The sequence below is a fragment of the Ictidomys tridecemlineatus genome, chromosome 3, assembly GCF_052094955.1.
Source record: "Ictidomys tridecemlineatus isolate mIctTri1 chromosome 3, mIctTri1.hap1, whole genome shotgun sequence".
NCBI lineage: Eukaryota > Metazoa > Chordata > Mammalia > Rodentia > Sciuridae > Ictidomys > Ictidomys tridecemlineatus.
Window position 1 is genome coordinate 137,323,518 of NC_135479.1, and position 18,567 is coordinate 137,342,084.

At 39.6% G+C, this 18,567-nt stretch overlaps 1 protein-coding gene across 1 annotated transcript in view; it reads right to left on the reverse strand.

Annotated features, from left to right (window-relative positions):
* Positions 1-420: 420 nt before the first annotated feature.
* The window catches only part of Mb21d2 (Mab-21 domain containing 2), a 112,869-nt gene continuing 94,722 nt past the window's right edge, over positions 421-18,567 (reverse strand). Inside the window, exon 2 of the mRNA XM_005338421.3 lies at positions 421-3,316. Within this exon, the coding sequence (XP_005338478.2) occupies positions 2,052-3,316 (1,265 nt within the window). The 3' untranslated portion in view covers positions 421-2,051. The remainder of the gene's footprint in view (positions 3,317-18,567) is intronic.

Consider the following 18,567-nt stretch of genomic DNA (forward strand, 5'->3'; position numbering starts at 1 on the left):
TAGAAGTCAAATGCTTCTTCTTCCATATCCAGAGATAGGATATGTTTCCACCCCAGCATTCCAACCTAGAATGCTGTGAATGTCCCTGATTGGAGCAGCTTACATCATATGTCCTTCACTAATGTTTGTGGTTAGGGGAATGATGGTTGGTTTTGAGTGGCTTTTCCATTCACACCTGGAGCTGGAGATCAAGTCATTTACCAAGAAGGCCATACATTATGTGGAGGATAAGTAGATACCAGAAGGGAAACTGGACAAAAGGAAAGAATGAATACTGGATATCCATTACCTGGACTTCTAGTCTGAAAGTCTATAGTTACTGAATATTTATATTCAAGTTATACTTACTGAAAATTACTCTTAGTGTAACCAATAAGAAAATCACCTCAAGATTACAAAATGATAATAACAACAACAAAATTCCAAGGTCAGTATGCTTCTTTTTTTATTATTATTTCTGCAATTAACTTAAGTTCGTTGAATGATTTCATTTTCATTTGTAAGCATTACATTAATTCCCATGCAAAAACCCAAGACCACATATGCCTGATTCCAAATGGCAAAAATCCAACTTATGAGTCTGGACATTCAAGACGAAAACCAAGATGTTGCTTGACTTTTCCATGAGTAGACATCATGGGAATCCTTTGGGAGAGAAGCAGGTCTCTTGACCCTCGAACAGCAGTTTGCCATGAATCCAGACCAAAGCAGGGAGCCAATGTCTTGAAGCACCTACAACTGGCAAGGAATTTCACTCATGAAGACAGGACACCTCTGTTCCAATGCGGCCACACAGATTTTCCTGGTTCCAACTCTACAGTAACACCTGCTATTGAACAGATGTGGTATCTTCTCTTTGAGGATAATAAAATTTTCCTGCCAGTTTTCCTCAAAAAGCTCAGGAGAAATAAAGAGACTTCATTTAAAAAAATAATAATAACCAAAAACTCACCTCTAGAACCCCAAAAGAAATAAATACAAAGACACCTACTTTATCAAGTATGTATCTTCCCCAACTTTAGATAGAGTCATTGAACAGGTATAAAGCTTTAAAAACTTCTCTCAGTAAGTTAGGAACCAGGAATATCAAAGAGGGCAAAACAGGACCCCACAATTAAAGGAGAACTAAACAAATACAATGAATCATTCTATCAACTGAGAGAAATGGGCTAAATGAACAACTTTTCAAGAGTGGATGTTAATTCCTACTGAAACACACATCGCAACTCTGACGATGGCAAAGATTTCATTAGTGCAAATAACAATTATAATGGTATGTTCTTTAACAGGACTTAAATAAGGCTTCAAATAATTATACATGCTAAAAATAACATTTGGAAACCTTAAATTTGTTTGGAAAGCTATCAAACATACTCTTCCAAACCATCCAATGTTCGCTGGATCCAGGACAATTACATTCAGTGAAGTTGCCCCCAAAACACAATTTGTAGCATTATTACTTTCAAAGTTTACATAGTCTGGTGGAAAAGGGGGAAACCACTCTGGTCACTGATCAAAAGAAAGAAATCCAGTCAACGTGCCAGGTAGTTCCCAGGTTCTTATGATTCTCAAATATCCACAGTGATGAAAACTCATTAGAAAAATAAAGACAGAAAGAAAACAAAAATATATTAGAATTCTTAAATGTCAGAGATTTGTTTCCCAAGCCCTATTAATAAATTCTGCTCAAAGTATGAAACAGGAAAAAAAGAAAAAAAAAAAAACTAGAGGATTCATGGGCATATTCATCTATGGCTCAAGTTCTCCTTAAAAAACAAACAGTAACAAAACCAACAAACAAAACTACAGGACAATAACGTGAAAACATACACGACAAAATCAGAGGCAGAGTATGAAATAGTAATATACTGTTTCAGAGCCTGCACCATCCTGCAGAACCAGGAAACTTAAAATCTGTTCTTAACAAATCCAATCTAAGCTGGATATGTAAAAAACGGAAAGACAGAATCACAAACCACACTGAAGGTTATGGGAGTTTTAGAACCAGGAGAGACCCCCCCCCCAAAAAAAAAAAAAAGTCAGCAAAACACTCAGAAAAATTTATCATCAATTCTGAAGTGGGGCCTTGTGACATCATCGGGGTTAATAAAGACAGAGATGGACTTCCCCGGGTTCTCAGTCACGAGCTGCTGCAGTTTTTTTGCCAAACGGTCATCAGGCTGGTTGGGGTCCCCTCCGTCCGACTGCGGGGAGGGGATGCTGGTGGTGCTGCCGCGCCGCTGGAGGTCCAGCGTCAGTCGGTTGGCTGCCTTGACGTGCTCGATGGCCGTGCGCAAGTGCTCCGCGGGATCTGAGCGCACGGAGGAGAGCTTGCGCGCGTGGAGCATGACCGTCTCCTCCGACAGGTGCTCCAGCATGTTGCACTGAGGGATGAAATAATTGGGGCACATCTTGTTGACCAGACAGTGTTGCAGGTCATCAATGAGGCCCAGCAAAAAGTGGGCGGCATAGTCTTCTTGAGCCAGATAGTTGGCAGGAAGTCTGTCGCAGGCCCAGAGCATCATGCTCCGCAGGTGATAGGGGCTAATGGCCTTGGGCCGGGACAGGAGTTTGATGATGATGGCTTTGCAGGCCTGGTAGGCCTGCATGAGACTGCTAGAGATGCACTTCTTCAACTGCACCTCGCTCCTGGCAAAGGACAGCCGCCACTCGTTGTCCTTCTTACCCTTGTAGGAGCAAGCAGGCACCAAGTAAAACCCACTGATGACCTCCTCCTCCGTGATCTTCCCATCCCAAAAGTGATTTTCCATGAGCCAGCTCTGGGCCACTGCAGGCCAACCTTTGAAAGATACCACAGGGACGATATCGTACAACATGCGACTGCTCCCCACACCCAGAATGATGGAGATGATGGTCCCATTCTTTTCTACTTTTTCTACCTTTGGCATCCCTCGCTGGGGCTTCTTCTGGATCTCTGATAGGACAATGCTGATGGAGTCATAGAACCAGTCGGCCACTTTGGTAGGGGAGAAGAAGTAGTTGGTGGCACCATTGATGTGGTCTACAATGGTGCAGCAGTCTTTCCATTTACTGATTGTCCCCTCATCAAAGAGACGAAGGCTGAGCCAGGAGTGGCACAAGGCTGAGTGACGCATATCAAGAGTCACCGGCTGATTGCGGTCATGTAGTTTAAGGGCTGGCACCAGAAGGGTAAAGTCCATATCATAGTCAGTACCTCGGGCATAGACATTTAGCTCATCTAAGTCCAGATCCACCACGCCTTCTCGGACTCCTCCAGAGAGCAACAGGTATTCGTTAGCTACTGGAAGTTTTTGGTCCAGCTTTTGCACCATTCCTAGAAACAAAAAGAAAAAAAAAATGCTATTATAGGAAACTCAGATGAGGCAGTCTTTGACCTTCTAAGAACCAAAATTCATTACCAACACAAAACCAGATCTCAGTCTGCTGCTCAGACCCACTTACAACACTTTGTTCTTCTGCCCAGTCCCAGAATCTACCCTTTTCCAAGTAGAATTATTATGACACATCTGTTTTTTCAGAGTGAAAAGTAATATCATTTTTAATCACAGATCTAGGGCTCCTCTTCCTGCAGGCATATACTGCCTCAGTCATATACTGCTATCTACTCAACCAGGCTGAACACTTCAGTAAGCTTCAACACTTCTTTGCCCTTCTCCTACCAAATTTTACCTATGTACCCTCTGCCATGTTTCTCACTCGCTTCCCTGTTCTGCATCTCTGCTGCCATCATAGGAGGCAAGGCCCTTTTTGTCTTTCGCTAAAGCAAGTGTGTGGACCCTTGTACTGAAGGCACAAAAGCCATGGAGAGCAAAGCTGCTGGCACCTCAGTCCCATTCAAGGCAGCAGTATCAAATGTACCAGCAGGCAGTAGGTTCATATGTATGTATGTATATGTATATATATATATATATATATAACTTCACTTAATAAAACCCTTAATGGTGAAGAAACATGACTGGTTTTATTAAATCCCAATCTTTGAGCCACCAGAAAGAGTCCCTTTCGAATAGTCTAGTGTCAAGGTGCGGACGTATCCACAAAGCTCCTCTGCTCCACCTGGATCACAGAAGCACTGGTACAACTGAGTTGTGGGCCAACCTGGCCGCTCTGCTCAGGGAACACCACTGTTACTCTGAAGAATGAATGATTCATGAGGACTATTCCGAATTGAGTATTTGGCATCCATTTTCTTGCAAAATGAACAAAATAAGCCTGGCTCTAATAAAACAACTGCCAATATTTATTGCCAATGACAAAATTGAAGCTTTCAAGAGAAAATTAAATTTTAGAAAACTCATTGTTCACCAGGAGTTTGACATTTTCCAAATTACGTAAATCTCTGATGGGATTGATGATGATATTAACAAATGTGATTCTTCAATGAGACGGAGACCTCTGAGGGTGTGAATGGTGTCTCCAATGGGTATAAGCAGGCACAAGGTCTGCATGGGTAAACACACAACTTGGGTTACCCCATGGGATATGGGAACAAATGCACAGAATCAACAGACTGAATTCACACAAGTACTTAAACAAGGGCTAGACTTAAATGACTATTCCACAAAAAAACATACCAATTTACCTTCCCTGACTCCTTTTTGCCATGTAACTACTGGTATTTCATTGTCTAACAAACTGGCAGCATCATCTTTTATGATTCATGTAAAAGCTTCTCCGCAAAGATCCAAGAACTATGAACTAATATTCCATTATTCACTCCAATTACTGCAAATTGACAGTTGGTTGTTCACAGGACAAATCTCAAAGCAAATAAATAAGCCAGTGCTATGGTTTGAATACTGTTTGTGGCTCCAAAACACATGCTGGATTTTCATCTCCACTCTGTGGTATGAAGAGGCTGGAAACTTAATCTGACTACAGCATTCAGAGGTGGGGCCTCAGGAGGTGACGAAGGCTCAGGGCAAAGCCCCATGATTGGATACTGCTGGCTTTATAAGAGAAAGTGACCCAAGGAGATGCACATTTGTGGTAGCTCCTTGTCACCATACATTGCCCTGCACTGCATGGGCACTCTGCCAGCCAGGGGCAACCCTCAACCTTGAACCTATACAACTATGAACTGAAACAAACCTCTTTTCTTTATAACTTAGCCTGTGATATGGTGCTAAAAGCAACAGACAACAGACTAAGATAACCACCTAGATGTGTTTTGTTACCATTAGTTTTATAGACTGAATGTGTCCCGCCCCACCCTCACCAAATTTGCAAGTTGAAATCTTAACTTCCAATGTGAAGGTTATCAGGATGTTGGGCCTTTGTTAAGAGATTAGGTCATGAGCGTGGGGCCCTTGTGAGTGAGCTCAGTGTTCTTATAAAAGAGACAACAGGGGGCTTCCCTACCCCTCCTATCATGTATGGACACAGTGAGAAGATATAAATCAAGAGGTGGGCTGGGGATGTGGCTCAAGCAGTAGCATGCTCCCCTGGCATGCGCGGGGCGCTGGGTTCCATCCTCAGCACCACATAAAAATAAAATAAAGATGTTGTGTCCACCGAAAACTAAAAAACAAATATTAAAAAATTCTCTCTTTCTCTCTCTCTCTCAAAAGTAACTCCTCACCAGATAACCAAACTGGGTGCCCTGATCTTGGACTTCCTAGCCCTCAAAATTGTGAGAAACAAAGTCTTGTGGTTTTTTATTTATTTTTATTTTTAAAATTTTTTTATAGTTGCAGACAGACAGCATGCCTTTATTTTTATTTCTTTATTTTTATGTGGTTCTAAGGATCAAACCCAGTGCTAGGCAAGCATTCTGTCACTGAGACACAACTCCACCCCCAAAGTCCTGTTTTTTATAAGCCACCCTATGGTCCTGTGTTTGAACAGCTTGAATGGACAAAGACAACCATATTTCAAAATTTAACACTCATTTATAGAAATGCGTTCTTCTTCATTCCTTAAAATCCTGTTTTCCAGACCACATTAACCACATATGCTGACTGACTATATCCTGTGATTGTGAAGTTTGCTACACAATATAATATGAAATACTGTCATTCAGATAGGAATATGGCAAGTTGTTACTTTCTTTTTAAAGCCATCAATAAGTTATTCAACATTATAGAGTCAGCAATTCATCAGAAAGAAAATCCAGTGTACTTTTTGGCTAATGCTGTTTGTTCACACTACTTGTGTTATAACAGACCATCTTGACCCCTTTTCAAGAAAGGATTTGTCCCAGAGGCTGGAAGTGCAATCCCTTAAGTACCGTCCTGCCTGCAAAGAACTGCTTTCACCACGGCCATTCCCTTCAGCTGGGTGAGACTGCTGAAGCACATCTACAGTGCTGGTCAGTGTGGGAACGTCCCAGCTTGGGATACTGTGAAGGGCCATTCAAGCCCCAAGAGCTCAACAGAGGCCTAGCCTGCATTTGCAGGGAAACTCAACTTCTTCTATCCCTCCTTTCTTCCCTCCTTTTCAGAGATGTAGAAGCTAACTCCACCTGTGGTTGCTTCCTGAGGAACCAACCCAAGATATCACAACTACTCAAGTTAAAACAGCCTTCATTACAAATGAAGCATGGACAATTTATTTTCCTTTTAAAAGTGGCTTTAAAAACCAAACTTAGCAATCACGATTGGACAGTTATCTTAAACATCAAGACCAATATCAATTTCTCAATGGTCACCATGTTTTAATATTCACCTCATCTTTGCAAATGTGAGGAATACCACCACATCAGGTTTTAAGGCTAGCTATAGAAGGATAAGGTTCATTTCTCAGATCCCAGAATAGGCTGTGGGATTTATTATTATTATTATTTATTATTTTATGGACTCATATATAGGTACAGTTACTTTCAAAGAGATATATTTGATAATGAAATAATTTATACTTAATTATTTCATATATTCTTTCCTTCTAGCATTTGGAAAGTCAAAAATACACATGAAAAAAAATGTGAAACACTGTGTTGTGGTTAGTAAATAAATTCTTTAACAATTACAGTGCTATTGTTTTGTGGGTACCACATTATTGTCTCCTGATAGGTGTAAATAGCTCAATATTCTTTCTGTCCTTTCATCCTAGACAAGAAGAAGTTGATCCCGAGCACAGCACCTGGGATCTGTCTATATAATCAAGAGTGACTTGTAATTAACAACATGAAGGTAATTGTCTACAGATGTGACACTGAATTTTATCTTGGACTGACAAAATTTTGTTCAGGAAGTCTTAGGTGAGAAACAGTTTAAACTCCCTTCTGCCCTCTGCTGGATTAAATAAGTTTATTTTTCAGTTCCTGTATATCCTAGAACATTCCTGCCAATGATAAAATTATTCTCTTTTCCTCCCAACAGCTGCTCAGGCATTTAGTTAAAATGTTAACACTACTTTCCAAAGAACCAATATAAAGTACTGGGCTAAATTCTACTCTTCAAGAGGCAGGGTGATTTTGGATATTTCATATTCCCTTTAAAGAGCAGAAAGAACTTTAGCAGCAGAGAGAATATTGCAGAGGCTCATTTACCCAGTTCTCAGATAGCAGAAATAAAGTCCCCAAGGTCACACGATTCCAGAAGCTAATTCCTTGTGACATCCACATTTCTTCTCAGCCTCCCTGAGCCTACTAGTCTGCAGTTTTACAAATGATTTGATAACATAAACTGGAACCTTCTCCAGCATCTCACAAGCCCAGATGTCCTCCTTGAAGACTTTCCTGGGCTAACTTTAAGTGGAAATGAGCTGACATCAGCTATCGTGGCAGATGGGTTGCCAGGCAACTGCATCAGCCCAGAGCTGGGAGAGGAAAAGACAGAGCACACTGTACACTTTGGTGGAGGGATCAGTTCCAACAGGTGCCATTCTGAACCGATTCAAGGTTTTCTGGCAATAATTATGGCAGCAAAAGATCAAGTGACTGGCCATTTAATCATTAGTTACATTATCCAAAGCCAGGAATGGGAACGAAGGGGAGGCCCACATACATCACTGAGCTCCTTAGCAGCAAAGAGGAGGAGGGACGGGGAAGCAGCTTATTCCCTGGGTACATCTCTGCAGGGAAGGACTGCCATATATTTGCTCTTAAAAAAAGCTGCCTCCCTATCATTTCCCACTCCTTGGTTTTGATTTATTTCATAGCTTTTATTTAACAAGACCTTAATATTACTCTTCCATATAGCTACTGCAGCCTTGACTTTAAGGAATGAGCTTTGTGTCATTTCCTTAGCTCTTTGTTGATTATTTAAAAAAAAAAAACTGAACTGTGAACTATTGAACTTCATTATGTCCTAGCAGTAAAACTTTATCACTTTCCACTGAACTCAAAATACTAACCCCTGTCACTCAAACACATCACCAGGTTGTTTACATTAACACATGAGACATCTTCATGGCCCAGTATAGATAAATGAAATTAGTAATTTGTGTAGGTTTCCTTTAAACGTGTGCGCGCGCGCACGTGCGCGCGCGCGCGCGCACACACACACACACACACACACACACACACACTTATGTGGAAGGAAGAAAGACCTATAAAAGAGGCAAAACTTTTGCCTTTTGTAATTAGTTATAATTTATCTCCCTATATGCCTTTCTTTGACTATGTATATAGAAAGACCTCTAGGCAGAGCTTAACAGTATTCAGTGTTTTGAGAGAAAGGGTGATCTTCTCAGCCTTGAGTGTGGCGGGGTGCACACTAGTAACCAACACTCACTCACTACAGCAGTGATTCTTCAAGACAGGAGGGAAGAGGGTAGGATAAAGCTGACAAAGTCCTCTGTGATTCTGATGCACCTCAGGGGCAGCGGAAACCTTGGTTAGTATAATAAATTATAAAGAACCTTCCTACAAAATATTTTGACTTATGCTTCAGAGGAGAATAAACTTTTGTCAAGCTTACCTGGCATTCTGTGGAACATGTTAAGAGGTAGGCATGGTCACCTTTGTTCTAAGAAAGTCACTGACCTTGGGATTTTAAATGACCCCCATTTAGGGAAGGTTTTAGCATTTTCCTCATCCATATTAGAAATCATTTATCTAAAGTCTCTTGATTTAGAGCTGAAAAAACCTAAGATTCAGAAAGAAGAAGTGACTCATTCAAGGTCACACAACCTTGGTGATAGATGAACGGCACTGTCTTATTCCTATATTTTTGCAAAGGTCAGCATGTCACAGACATCCTGTTCTCTCTAGGACAATGACTCAGTTTGACGTAATTGCAGAATGACCTGGAAGGGCAGAGGCAGAGGTCTAGGGCAAAGTGCCAGCTTTGTGCTTTCAGTGGTCAGAACTTTAGGGTGACGTCTGACAACCACAGATTGTGTCTGACCATCCGCTTTCCACATAAGAACAGACCTAATCTGCCTTGAAAAATGTCCTTAAATCCCCAAAGGAACTGCAAGACACTGGAAACAGAAGAGACCAAGGGAGCTTGCTAGCGTTTTCATCATCTCCTGGGTGATCATTATTAGTCACCCCCCCCCAACACACTCTTTAAAATTTTGTTCTACTTAGTTATTATACCTGACAGCAGAATGCATTTCAATTCATTGTACACAAATAGAGCAGAACATATCAATTCTCCGGTTGTGCACTAAGTAGGGTCACAACATTCCTGCAATCCTACATGTACCTAGGGCAATGATGTTTCATTCCACCATCTTTCATCATTATTCATAATCACAGTAAATATTTTACAAGTCAAAGAAGTGGTTTTATTTTGTTTAATTTCTGACAGAACTCATGCAGTTTTATTTAACCCTTTTGGAAACCGATGAGTTCACGCATGGCAGTAATCACGCCCCATGGAGCAGAATACATATGGAATAGGTCAGACTGAAAGATGCCACCTCAAGCAAGCCTTCCTTGGTCTTTCTTCATTTTGACACTGAAATGTGTGCAAGAGCATTGGACTTGGAGTTAAGAGGCTTCGCTTGGGTCCTGGGTTTGTCCCTCATTTAAATAATAAGCTTCATGAGTTATGTGACCTCTCTTGAGCTTCTAATTCTAAATCTAAACAAATAAATAACACCACTTTTATAGGGCTGGTAGGAAGAATCTAAGCAGAGAGTAGATACTTAGTTCATTTTTTCCGTATGTTCTTCCATTTTTCTGCCACCCCTAAGCCTGGAATAGCAAACTAATTTCACAGAATTAATTTGAAGATTTAATTAAATAAGATAATCTGTCTAAAACCTTTTGCACATGGAAGGCAAATAAAACCTGTTAGAAGGAGGAAAATGAATGCAGCAGTCTCCCAGGGCCATATGGGACTGCTGCTGGCACAGGCACACCTCCTCTGGGTAGATGCCACCATGGGGCACAACATGGACTGGGACCTGGAGGTGAGGTGGGATCCTGGCCCTTTCCATGTTTCCCCAATCAGCTGCTCCATGGAATGCCCCTTGAGAGGGCCCTGACCTGAACTCCTAGTTAGCAGGTTCCACACCCTCGGGAGCAGCAGGCTGTGCTGCAGATTAGTGCCCTCCTCAATCAGATAATAACAGAAAGCCTTTGGCACAGTAACTGGCAGTGAGGCCCAGCAAAGGAAAGGCACTGTCATGGGTAACAGTCTACACACTCCCTGTGGTCAAGCTTCAACACTGTAAGGCAGGAACCAACTTGGAGATGAGAAAGCAACTGCTTGCTGAAGGTACCATTTGCTTTGACTTATTTTTGTTTGTTTTATTATATAGTTTCATGTTTTAATTGTTATTTATTTTTATTGATTATTTTTAGTTAATCAATTTGAATACCTCATTGACTATATCCTGTGATTGTGAAGTTTGCTACACAATATAATATGAAATACTATCAGCATATGTGTATAAATTTGCTTACTAATTAAGTAAAAAGAGGTGAGAAAACAAAAAAAAAGAACCAAGTTTTTGTTTTATCAATTTTTTCAATTGTTTCTTTTGTTTCAATTTCATTTATTTCAGCTCTGATTTTAATTATTTCCTATCTCCTACTGCTTTGGGGGTTGATTTGTTCTTTCTAGGGCTTTGAGATGTAATGTTAGGTCATTTATTTGTTGGCTTTTTCTTCTTTGAAGGAATGAACTCCATGCTATGAACTTTCCTCTTAGAACTGCCTTCATAGTGTGCCAGAGATTTCAATATGTTGTACCGGTGTTCTCATTTACCTCTAAGAATTTTTTAATCTCCTCCTTGATATCTTTTGCAATCCATTGTTCATTCAATAGCATATTATTTAGTCTCCAGGTGTTCAATGAAATAGAAACTATTGAAAAAATTGACAAAACAAAAAGTTGGTTCTTTGAAAAAATAAATAAAATTGAGAAATTTTAAATTCTAAAAACTAGAACAAGACAGGGATGCCCTCTGTCACCATTTCTATTTAACATAGTTCTTGAAACTCTAGCCAGAGCAATCAGACAAATGAAAGAAATTAAAAGGATATGGATAGGAAAAGAAGAGCTCAAATTATCACAATTTACAGATGATATGATTCTATACCTAGAAGACCCAAAACATTCTACCAGAAATCTCCTAGAACTAATAAATGAATTCAGCAAAGTAGCTGGATATAAAATCAACATCCATAAATAAAGGCATTTCTGTACATCAGTAACAAATCCTCTGAAAGACAAACTAGGAAAACCACCCCATTTTCACTAGCCTCAAAAAAATAAAATACTTGGAAATAAATTTAACGAAAGAGGTAAAAGACCTCTACAATAAAAAATACAACACACTAAAAAAAGAAATTAAAGAAGATGTTAGAAGATGGAAAGATCTGCCTTGTTCTTGGATAGGCAGAATTAATATTGTCAAAATGACCATACTATTAAAAGCATTATACAGATTCAATGCAATCCCAATCAAAATTCCAATGACATTCCTCATAGAAATAGAAAAAGCAATCATGAAATTCATCTGGAAAAATAAGAGACTGAGAACAGCCAAAGCAATCCTTAGTAAGAAGAGTGAAGCAGGTGGCATCACTATTCCAGACCTTAAACTATACTACAGAGAAACACTGACAAAAACAGCATGGTATTGGCACCAAAATAGACTGGTAGACCAATGGTGCAGTATAGAGGACACAGAGTCTAACCCACATAATTACAGTTATCTTATATGAGACAAATGTACAATCAAAAACGTACATTGGAGAAAAGATAGCCTCTTCGAAAAATGGTGCTGAGAAAACTGGAAATCTCTCTCACCACTGCACAAAACTCAACTCAAAGTGGATCAAGGACCTAGGAATTAAACCAGGAGACCTTGCGCCTAATAAAAGAAAAAGTAGGCCCAAATCTCCACCATATCAGAATAGGCCCCAACTTTCTTAATTAGACTCCTATAGCACAAGAATTAAAACCGAGAATCAACAGATGGGATAGATTCAAACTAAAAAGTTTCTTCTCAGCAAAAGAAACAATCAGTGAGGTGAATAGAGAGCCTACAGAATGGGAGCAAATTTTTACCATAAGCACATCAGATAGAGCACTAATCTCTAGGATATATGTTAAGCACTCAAAAACCTTAACATTAAAAAAATAAATAACCCAATCAATAAATGGGTCAAGGAACTGAACAGAAACTTCTCAAAATAGGGTATACAATCAATCAACAAACATGAAAAAATGTCCAACATCTCTAGCAATTAGAGAAGTGCAAATCAAAACTACCCTAAGATTTCATCTCACTCCAGTCAGAATGGCAGCTATCGAGAATACAAACAACAACTAATTTTGGTGAGGATGTGGGGGAAAAGACACACTTATACATTGTTGGTGGGAATGCAAATTGGTGCAGCCAATCTGGAAAGCAGTATAGAGAGAGATTCCTTGGAAAACTTGGAATGGAACCACCATTTGACCCAGCTATCCCTCTCCTCAATATATATCAGCATACTACAGGGACACAGGCACATCAATATTTATAGCAGCACAATTCACAATAGCTAAATTGTGGAACCAACCCTCATGCCCTTCAGTAGATGAATGCATAGGGAAACTTTGGTATATATACACAATGGAACATTACTCAACATTAAAAGAGAATAAAATCATAGCATTTGCAGGTAAATGGACGAAGGTGGAGAATATAATGCTAAGTGAAGCAAGCCAATCCCAAAAACCCAAATGCTGAATGTTTTCTTTGATATGAGGATGCTGACTCATAATGGCCATGGTCGGGGAGAGCATGGGAGGAATGGAGGAACTTTAGGGCAAAGGGGAGGGAGGGGAGGGGAGGGGGCAAGGGGGTAGGAATGATGGTGGAATGAGTTAGACATCATTGACCTAAGTACATGTATGAAGTCATGAAAGGTGTGAAAATACTTCATGTACAATCAGTGGCTTGAAAAATTGTGCTCTAGATGTGTAATATGAAATGAATTGCATTCTGCCATCATGTATAATAAATAAGAATAAATAATTTAATTTAAAAAAAGAACAAAAATAAATCACAAAAAGGCTCTCTACTTTTTCATTATTTCCCTCCTCAGAAATTAAAGCTGAAGTTCTAAAAGTTGCCAGGCTTTGTCAAAGTCTACTAAGCTACTGTGTACAGAATGAACATGAATGAGTTAGACCCGGATTCAAGTCTGATTCACCCATGACCAATATGATTAACTACTCTAAATCTATCTCTGACCCTAAAATGGGAAATGACAACTGTAAGTTTGTTGGGTGGTCATGGGAAGATGCATGTCAAACTTCCTAGTGTGGGGTCTGTACGTGATCAGCAATTAATAATAAGTGAGGAGTTCTGGGCTTCTGCATGCACACATGCTATTTTCCCATCTAATAAATTCTGCCCTTTCTTTTCAGTTCTTGGGATAGTTTAAAAACCCAGTTTCTGCCATTCGGCTTAGTGGCAAGAGTCAGAGGAGAGACTTATTAGCTCCCCAGAGCAAGCGGCTTTACACAGCTACCACAGCAGGTGAAAGACACAGGTTGACAATTTACAAGAAGGAGGGGTTCACTTTAGAAGGCTCATTCCTGACAATGGATAGCAAAAACAAAAGAAAAACCATGAGCAAAGTCAATGTGGTCTCAAATGGCTGCACAAAGATGACCACATTAACTTTTTCTTGATCTGCACAACGAAGCTTGAAGTATGGGATGGAGATATTTCTGAACCTCATTCACCTCTGCCTGTGACCTAGCCAAGTCTGGTTTTCTGTTCCTTTCTTATTTGAGATTATATATGTGAACAACTTAATTACTCTGAAACTGGAAATCTGGGTTCATTAAGGAGGGAGGGGATTATATTTCAGAAAAAATAATGAAGTAAGCCAAGTCCAGGAAAGTGCAAAAAGGGTGGAGGTAGAATCCAAAACTAAGGCTGCCTTTATTTATGTATGCATTCAAATGCTTCCTGTGAACTCGTGAAGATAAAAAGGTGAGGAGAAATACATGCAGTCTCTACTGCATGATGCTTACCACTTCAGAAAAAGCCAGAAGATAATTATATCAATCAGGATAGATGAGGTTGAACTGAGAGGAACAAACCTGATATCTCAATGATTCAGAATAACAAATTGTTACTTCTCATTCACACTATAGGATCATCAAGGGTAAGCCCAGAACTTCATAGCCTCTCTACTAGAGAAACAAAGCTCTGGAGGATCAATTTTCAGCAGTTAAAAATGCTGTGGCTACCCCAGGCATGGTAGGGCACACACTTGTAATGCCACTACTTGGGAGGCTGAGGAAGGAGGATCAATAAGTTCAAGATCAGCCTGAGCAATTTAGAAAGCCTGTCTCAAAATAAAATAAAATGGGGTTGGCACCTGCCTACTGAATTAACCTCCAATAATCCCCAACTCCCAAAAGTCACTTAGCTGGAATTGACATACAATCATTCTTATTCACAAATCACTGGTGAAGACTAGTATAAAGTCCTACCCAACCATAGAAAAGAAAATGCGATTCTACCACATGCCGGTCAGGGGGAATGCAGAAATATTTGATAGGCAGCATGAACAGCTCCCATACTAATCAAATAATCACCCACCAAGGAACAAGCTGAGATTATAACAATGAAAGATATGAATAAAGGTCCTAAAGAGGAAGAAGAGTCATGGAGAAGGCTTAGCCTGGAGAATAGAAACTTCAAGAAGGCCATGGGATTGAGTTGTCCTAATAAAGAACAAAAGGACTTCACCTAGAAGATTTCAATACATAGAAGGTACAGAGATAAAAACTCAGTGTAATGTTATCGGGCACAACCTTCTAACAACGCTGCCTGGGGAAGCAGTACGTTTCTGGCCTCGAGAATCGTAATATTCAGCAGGAAGAAAACCACGTGATAGAGTCTGAGTGCAGATGCCTCCCAAGGTGTCTGTCCATCATGAGAGCCTGCTACTAAGGGAGACCACCACCATGTCCACTCCATGGCCACCCAGGACCATCCAAGCGTGTGCCCCATCAATGGTGGCAGTAGGAAGTAAGGAAATTCTTCCGATGTTGAAGGTTCCTCCTTGGTGGTCTGCACAGCATCATTTCTAATCTGCAGCCAGTTACTGCCACATCTTCCAACCAGATTGGTCAATTTTAAATGAGAACGCACAGGACTAGAAATGTTACACACCGAGAAAAAAAGAAGGGCTGAATTTAGAGAGTGTGTTCTTGAAGTATGCTCTTCTCACCACGCCCTACTACTCTCTCCAGTACTAAATGGGCTCTTTCAGGAGAATAAACCACTTACTATCTTTACTACCTTTGGGCCATTAAAACTGCAACATAAAACACTATAGGAAATAGTAAACAGAAGCCTATTTCTATATATAAAAGTGAGACAAATTTCATTTTGGAGTATTTATTGCTAAAGTACATAAAAATTATTCCAGCCATTCCCTGGGGAATAAAGTATATAAGGAAAATGAATCAAGGATCACAGGAAGACATGATTACAAAATAACATTAAGAAAACAACATCCAATACTGTGACACATGGTGTGTGTGTGCACGTGAACTAAGTTGCACACTTAGTTCTTCACTTAGTTCCTGGATATTCTCAAAGAACATTCCAGAAATGCTTCAATCACAAAGCATCCCTGGAATTCCATTAGACCCCAAAGACAAACTCTGAAAATGTTCCCACATATCCAGATGCATCGTCTCACTTGCTTATTTTAAGCCAAAAGCAGAACATTAACTGTGAAGTCCTATCCCCACGTTTCCAGTACCAGGCTGAGGAGACAGGCGAACTTGATTGACAAAGGCAACACTAACCTTGAAGACAGGAGCTATGACTGTTGTATTGTGTGCAATGCAATATTTGTTTTTTGTACAAAAATCAGGTCAGGCACATCTGGAGACGTGGAGAAAGTAACATAAAAAATTCTGTACCTTCTTTGCAAATAACAAAACCAAGAAACAACTGAAACAGGAAATCCCATGCTCCTTGTGACCCAGCTGCCTGAAAAAAAACATGTCACTCTTCACTTTAAAGGGACCCTGTTATAACTGAGGTCCACACCACACTCTCAGATTTGTCACAGTAGCTCATAGCCAATCCCAATTTATATAAAGATGGCTTCTCCAAAGTACTTTAAATCTACAATAACTTTGACTACCATAGGCTAGTCAAAGATCTTAAAATTAATTTACTTGGTAAATTTTCAATCATACACAATAGAGAAGATAGTATAAAGAATCAACATGTGCCCATTACACCAAGCTCCAAGGATTCTTTTTGCCAATCTATTCTAGTATCACTTATCTCTCCATTTTTCTATCATACTTTTAAAAAATTTTTTTATTTGTTCTAATTAATTATACATGACAGCAGAATGCATTTTGATTCATTGTACACAAATGCTGCACAACTTTTCATTTCTCTGGCTGTACATGATATAGAGTGCACCATATGTTCAGTCGATGATACTCATCTCATTCCACCATCTTTCCTATCCCCATGTCCCCTCCCTTTCCCTTCCTCCCCTTGGACCAATCAAAGTTCCTCCATTCTCCCCACATCCTCCCTCCAGACTATGGATCAGCAACCACTTATCAGAGAGAATATTCGGCCTTTGGTTTTGAGGGATTGGCTTATTTCACTTAGCATGATATTCTTGAACTCCATCCATTACCTGCAAATGCCATAATTTTATTCTCTATTAATGCTGAGTTATGTTCCATTGTGTATATACACTACAGTTTCTTTATGTGTTCATCTATGAAAAGCATCTAGGTTGCTTCCACAGTTTAGCTATTGTGAATTGTGCTGCTATAAACACTGATGTGGCTGTGTCCCTGTAGTATGCTGTTTTTACGTCCTTTGGGTATAGACCAAGGAGTGGGATAGCTGGGTCAAATGGTGGTTCTATTCCAAGTTTTCTAAGGCATCTCCATACTGCTTTCCAGAGTGGTTGCACCAATTTTCAATCCCATCAGAAATGTATGAGTGTACCTTTTCGCCACATCCTCCCCAACACTTATTGTTGTATTCTTGATTCTTGCCATTCTAATTGTAGTGAGATGAAATCTTAAGAGTAATTTTCATTTGCATTTCTCTAATTACTAGAGATGTTGTACACTTTTTCATATATTTGTTGACAAATTGTATATCTTCTTCTGAAAAGTGTCTGTTCAGCTCCTTACCCCATTTATTGACTGGGTTGATAGGTTTTTTTGGTGTTTTTTGAGTTCTTTATATATCCTGGAGATGAATGCTCTGACGTGAGTGTGGCAAAAATTTGTTCCCAAAATGTAGGCTCTCTCTTCAATTAATTTTTTTTCTTTTGCTGAGAAGAAGTTTTTCAGTTTGAATCCATCCCTTTTATTGATTCTTGATTTTATTTCTTGTGCTATATTAAGGAAGTCAGGGCCTAATCCGACATGATGGAGATGAGGGCCTACTTTTTCTTCTATTGGGTGCAGGGTCTCTGGTTTAATTCCTAGGTCCTTGATCCACTTTGAGTTGAGTTTTGTGCATGGGGAGAGATAGGAGTTGTTTCATTTTGCTGCATATGGATTTCCAGTTTTCCCGGCACCATTTGTTGAAGAGACTATCTTTCAGGTTTTGTTTTGGATTAGTCTATCTCCACTCCTCTAAAATGCATAGAAAGAAATCCAGATGGGGGACTCAAACCAATTATAGATTATCTGTCTACCTTGGTGTCCTTCTGCCTGATGACCTGTATGTCTCCTAACCTAATTAAACAGATGTTCAACAGATGTAACTTGAAGGAAAAAGATAGATGGTATAGCCTGAAATAAATTCCATCTTTATAAGGATGAAACTGTCAGGTGATAGATTGACAGTGTTAGCCTGACACTGCCATTTCAAGACATAAGAAATTCCAGAGCCTTTATATCTGCAAGCAAAGAAACCATATTACACAGTCAGAAGAGATGGAAAGGAGATGCTAGGAGCCTATTAATGAGCTGACTAGGAACTATTCCACAATACACAGGGCACTCCTCTTACTCTCAAGAAAAATTTAGCTCTAAGACATTCTCTAAAGTACCAATTTTCAGCCAAATGACTTTAGCAAGGGAGTAGGAGAAAAAGTACTATATAATTATAGTGTGATAGAAGATCAAAATCTCACATCTGATTTTTTTAAAAAAGATAATAATGTGCCTTTTCCCTTCGATTCACAAGTAAAAATAAATGGAC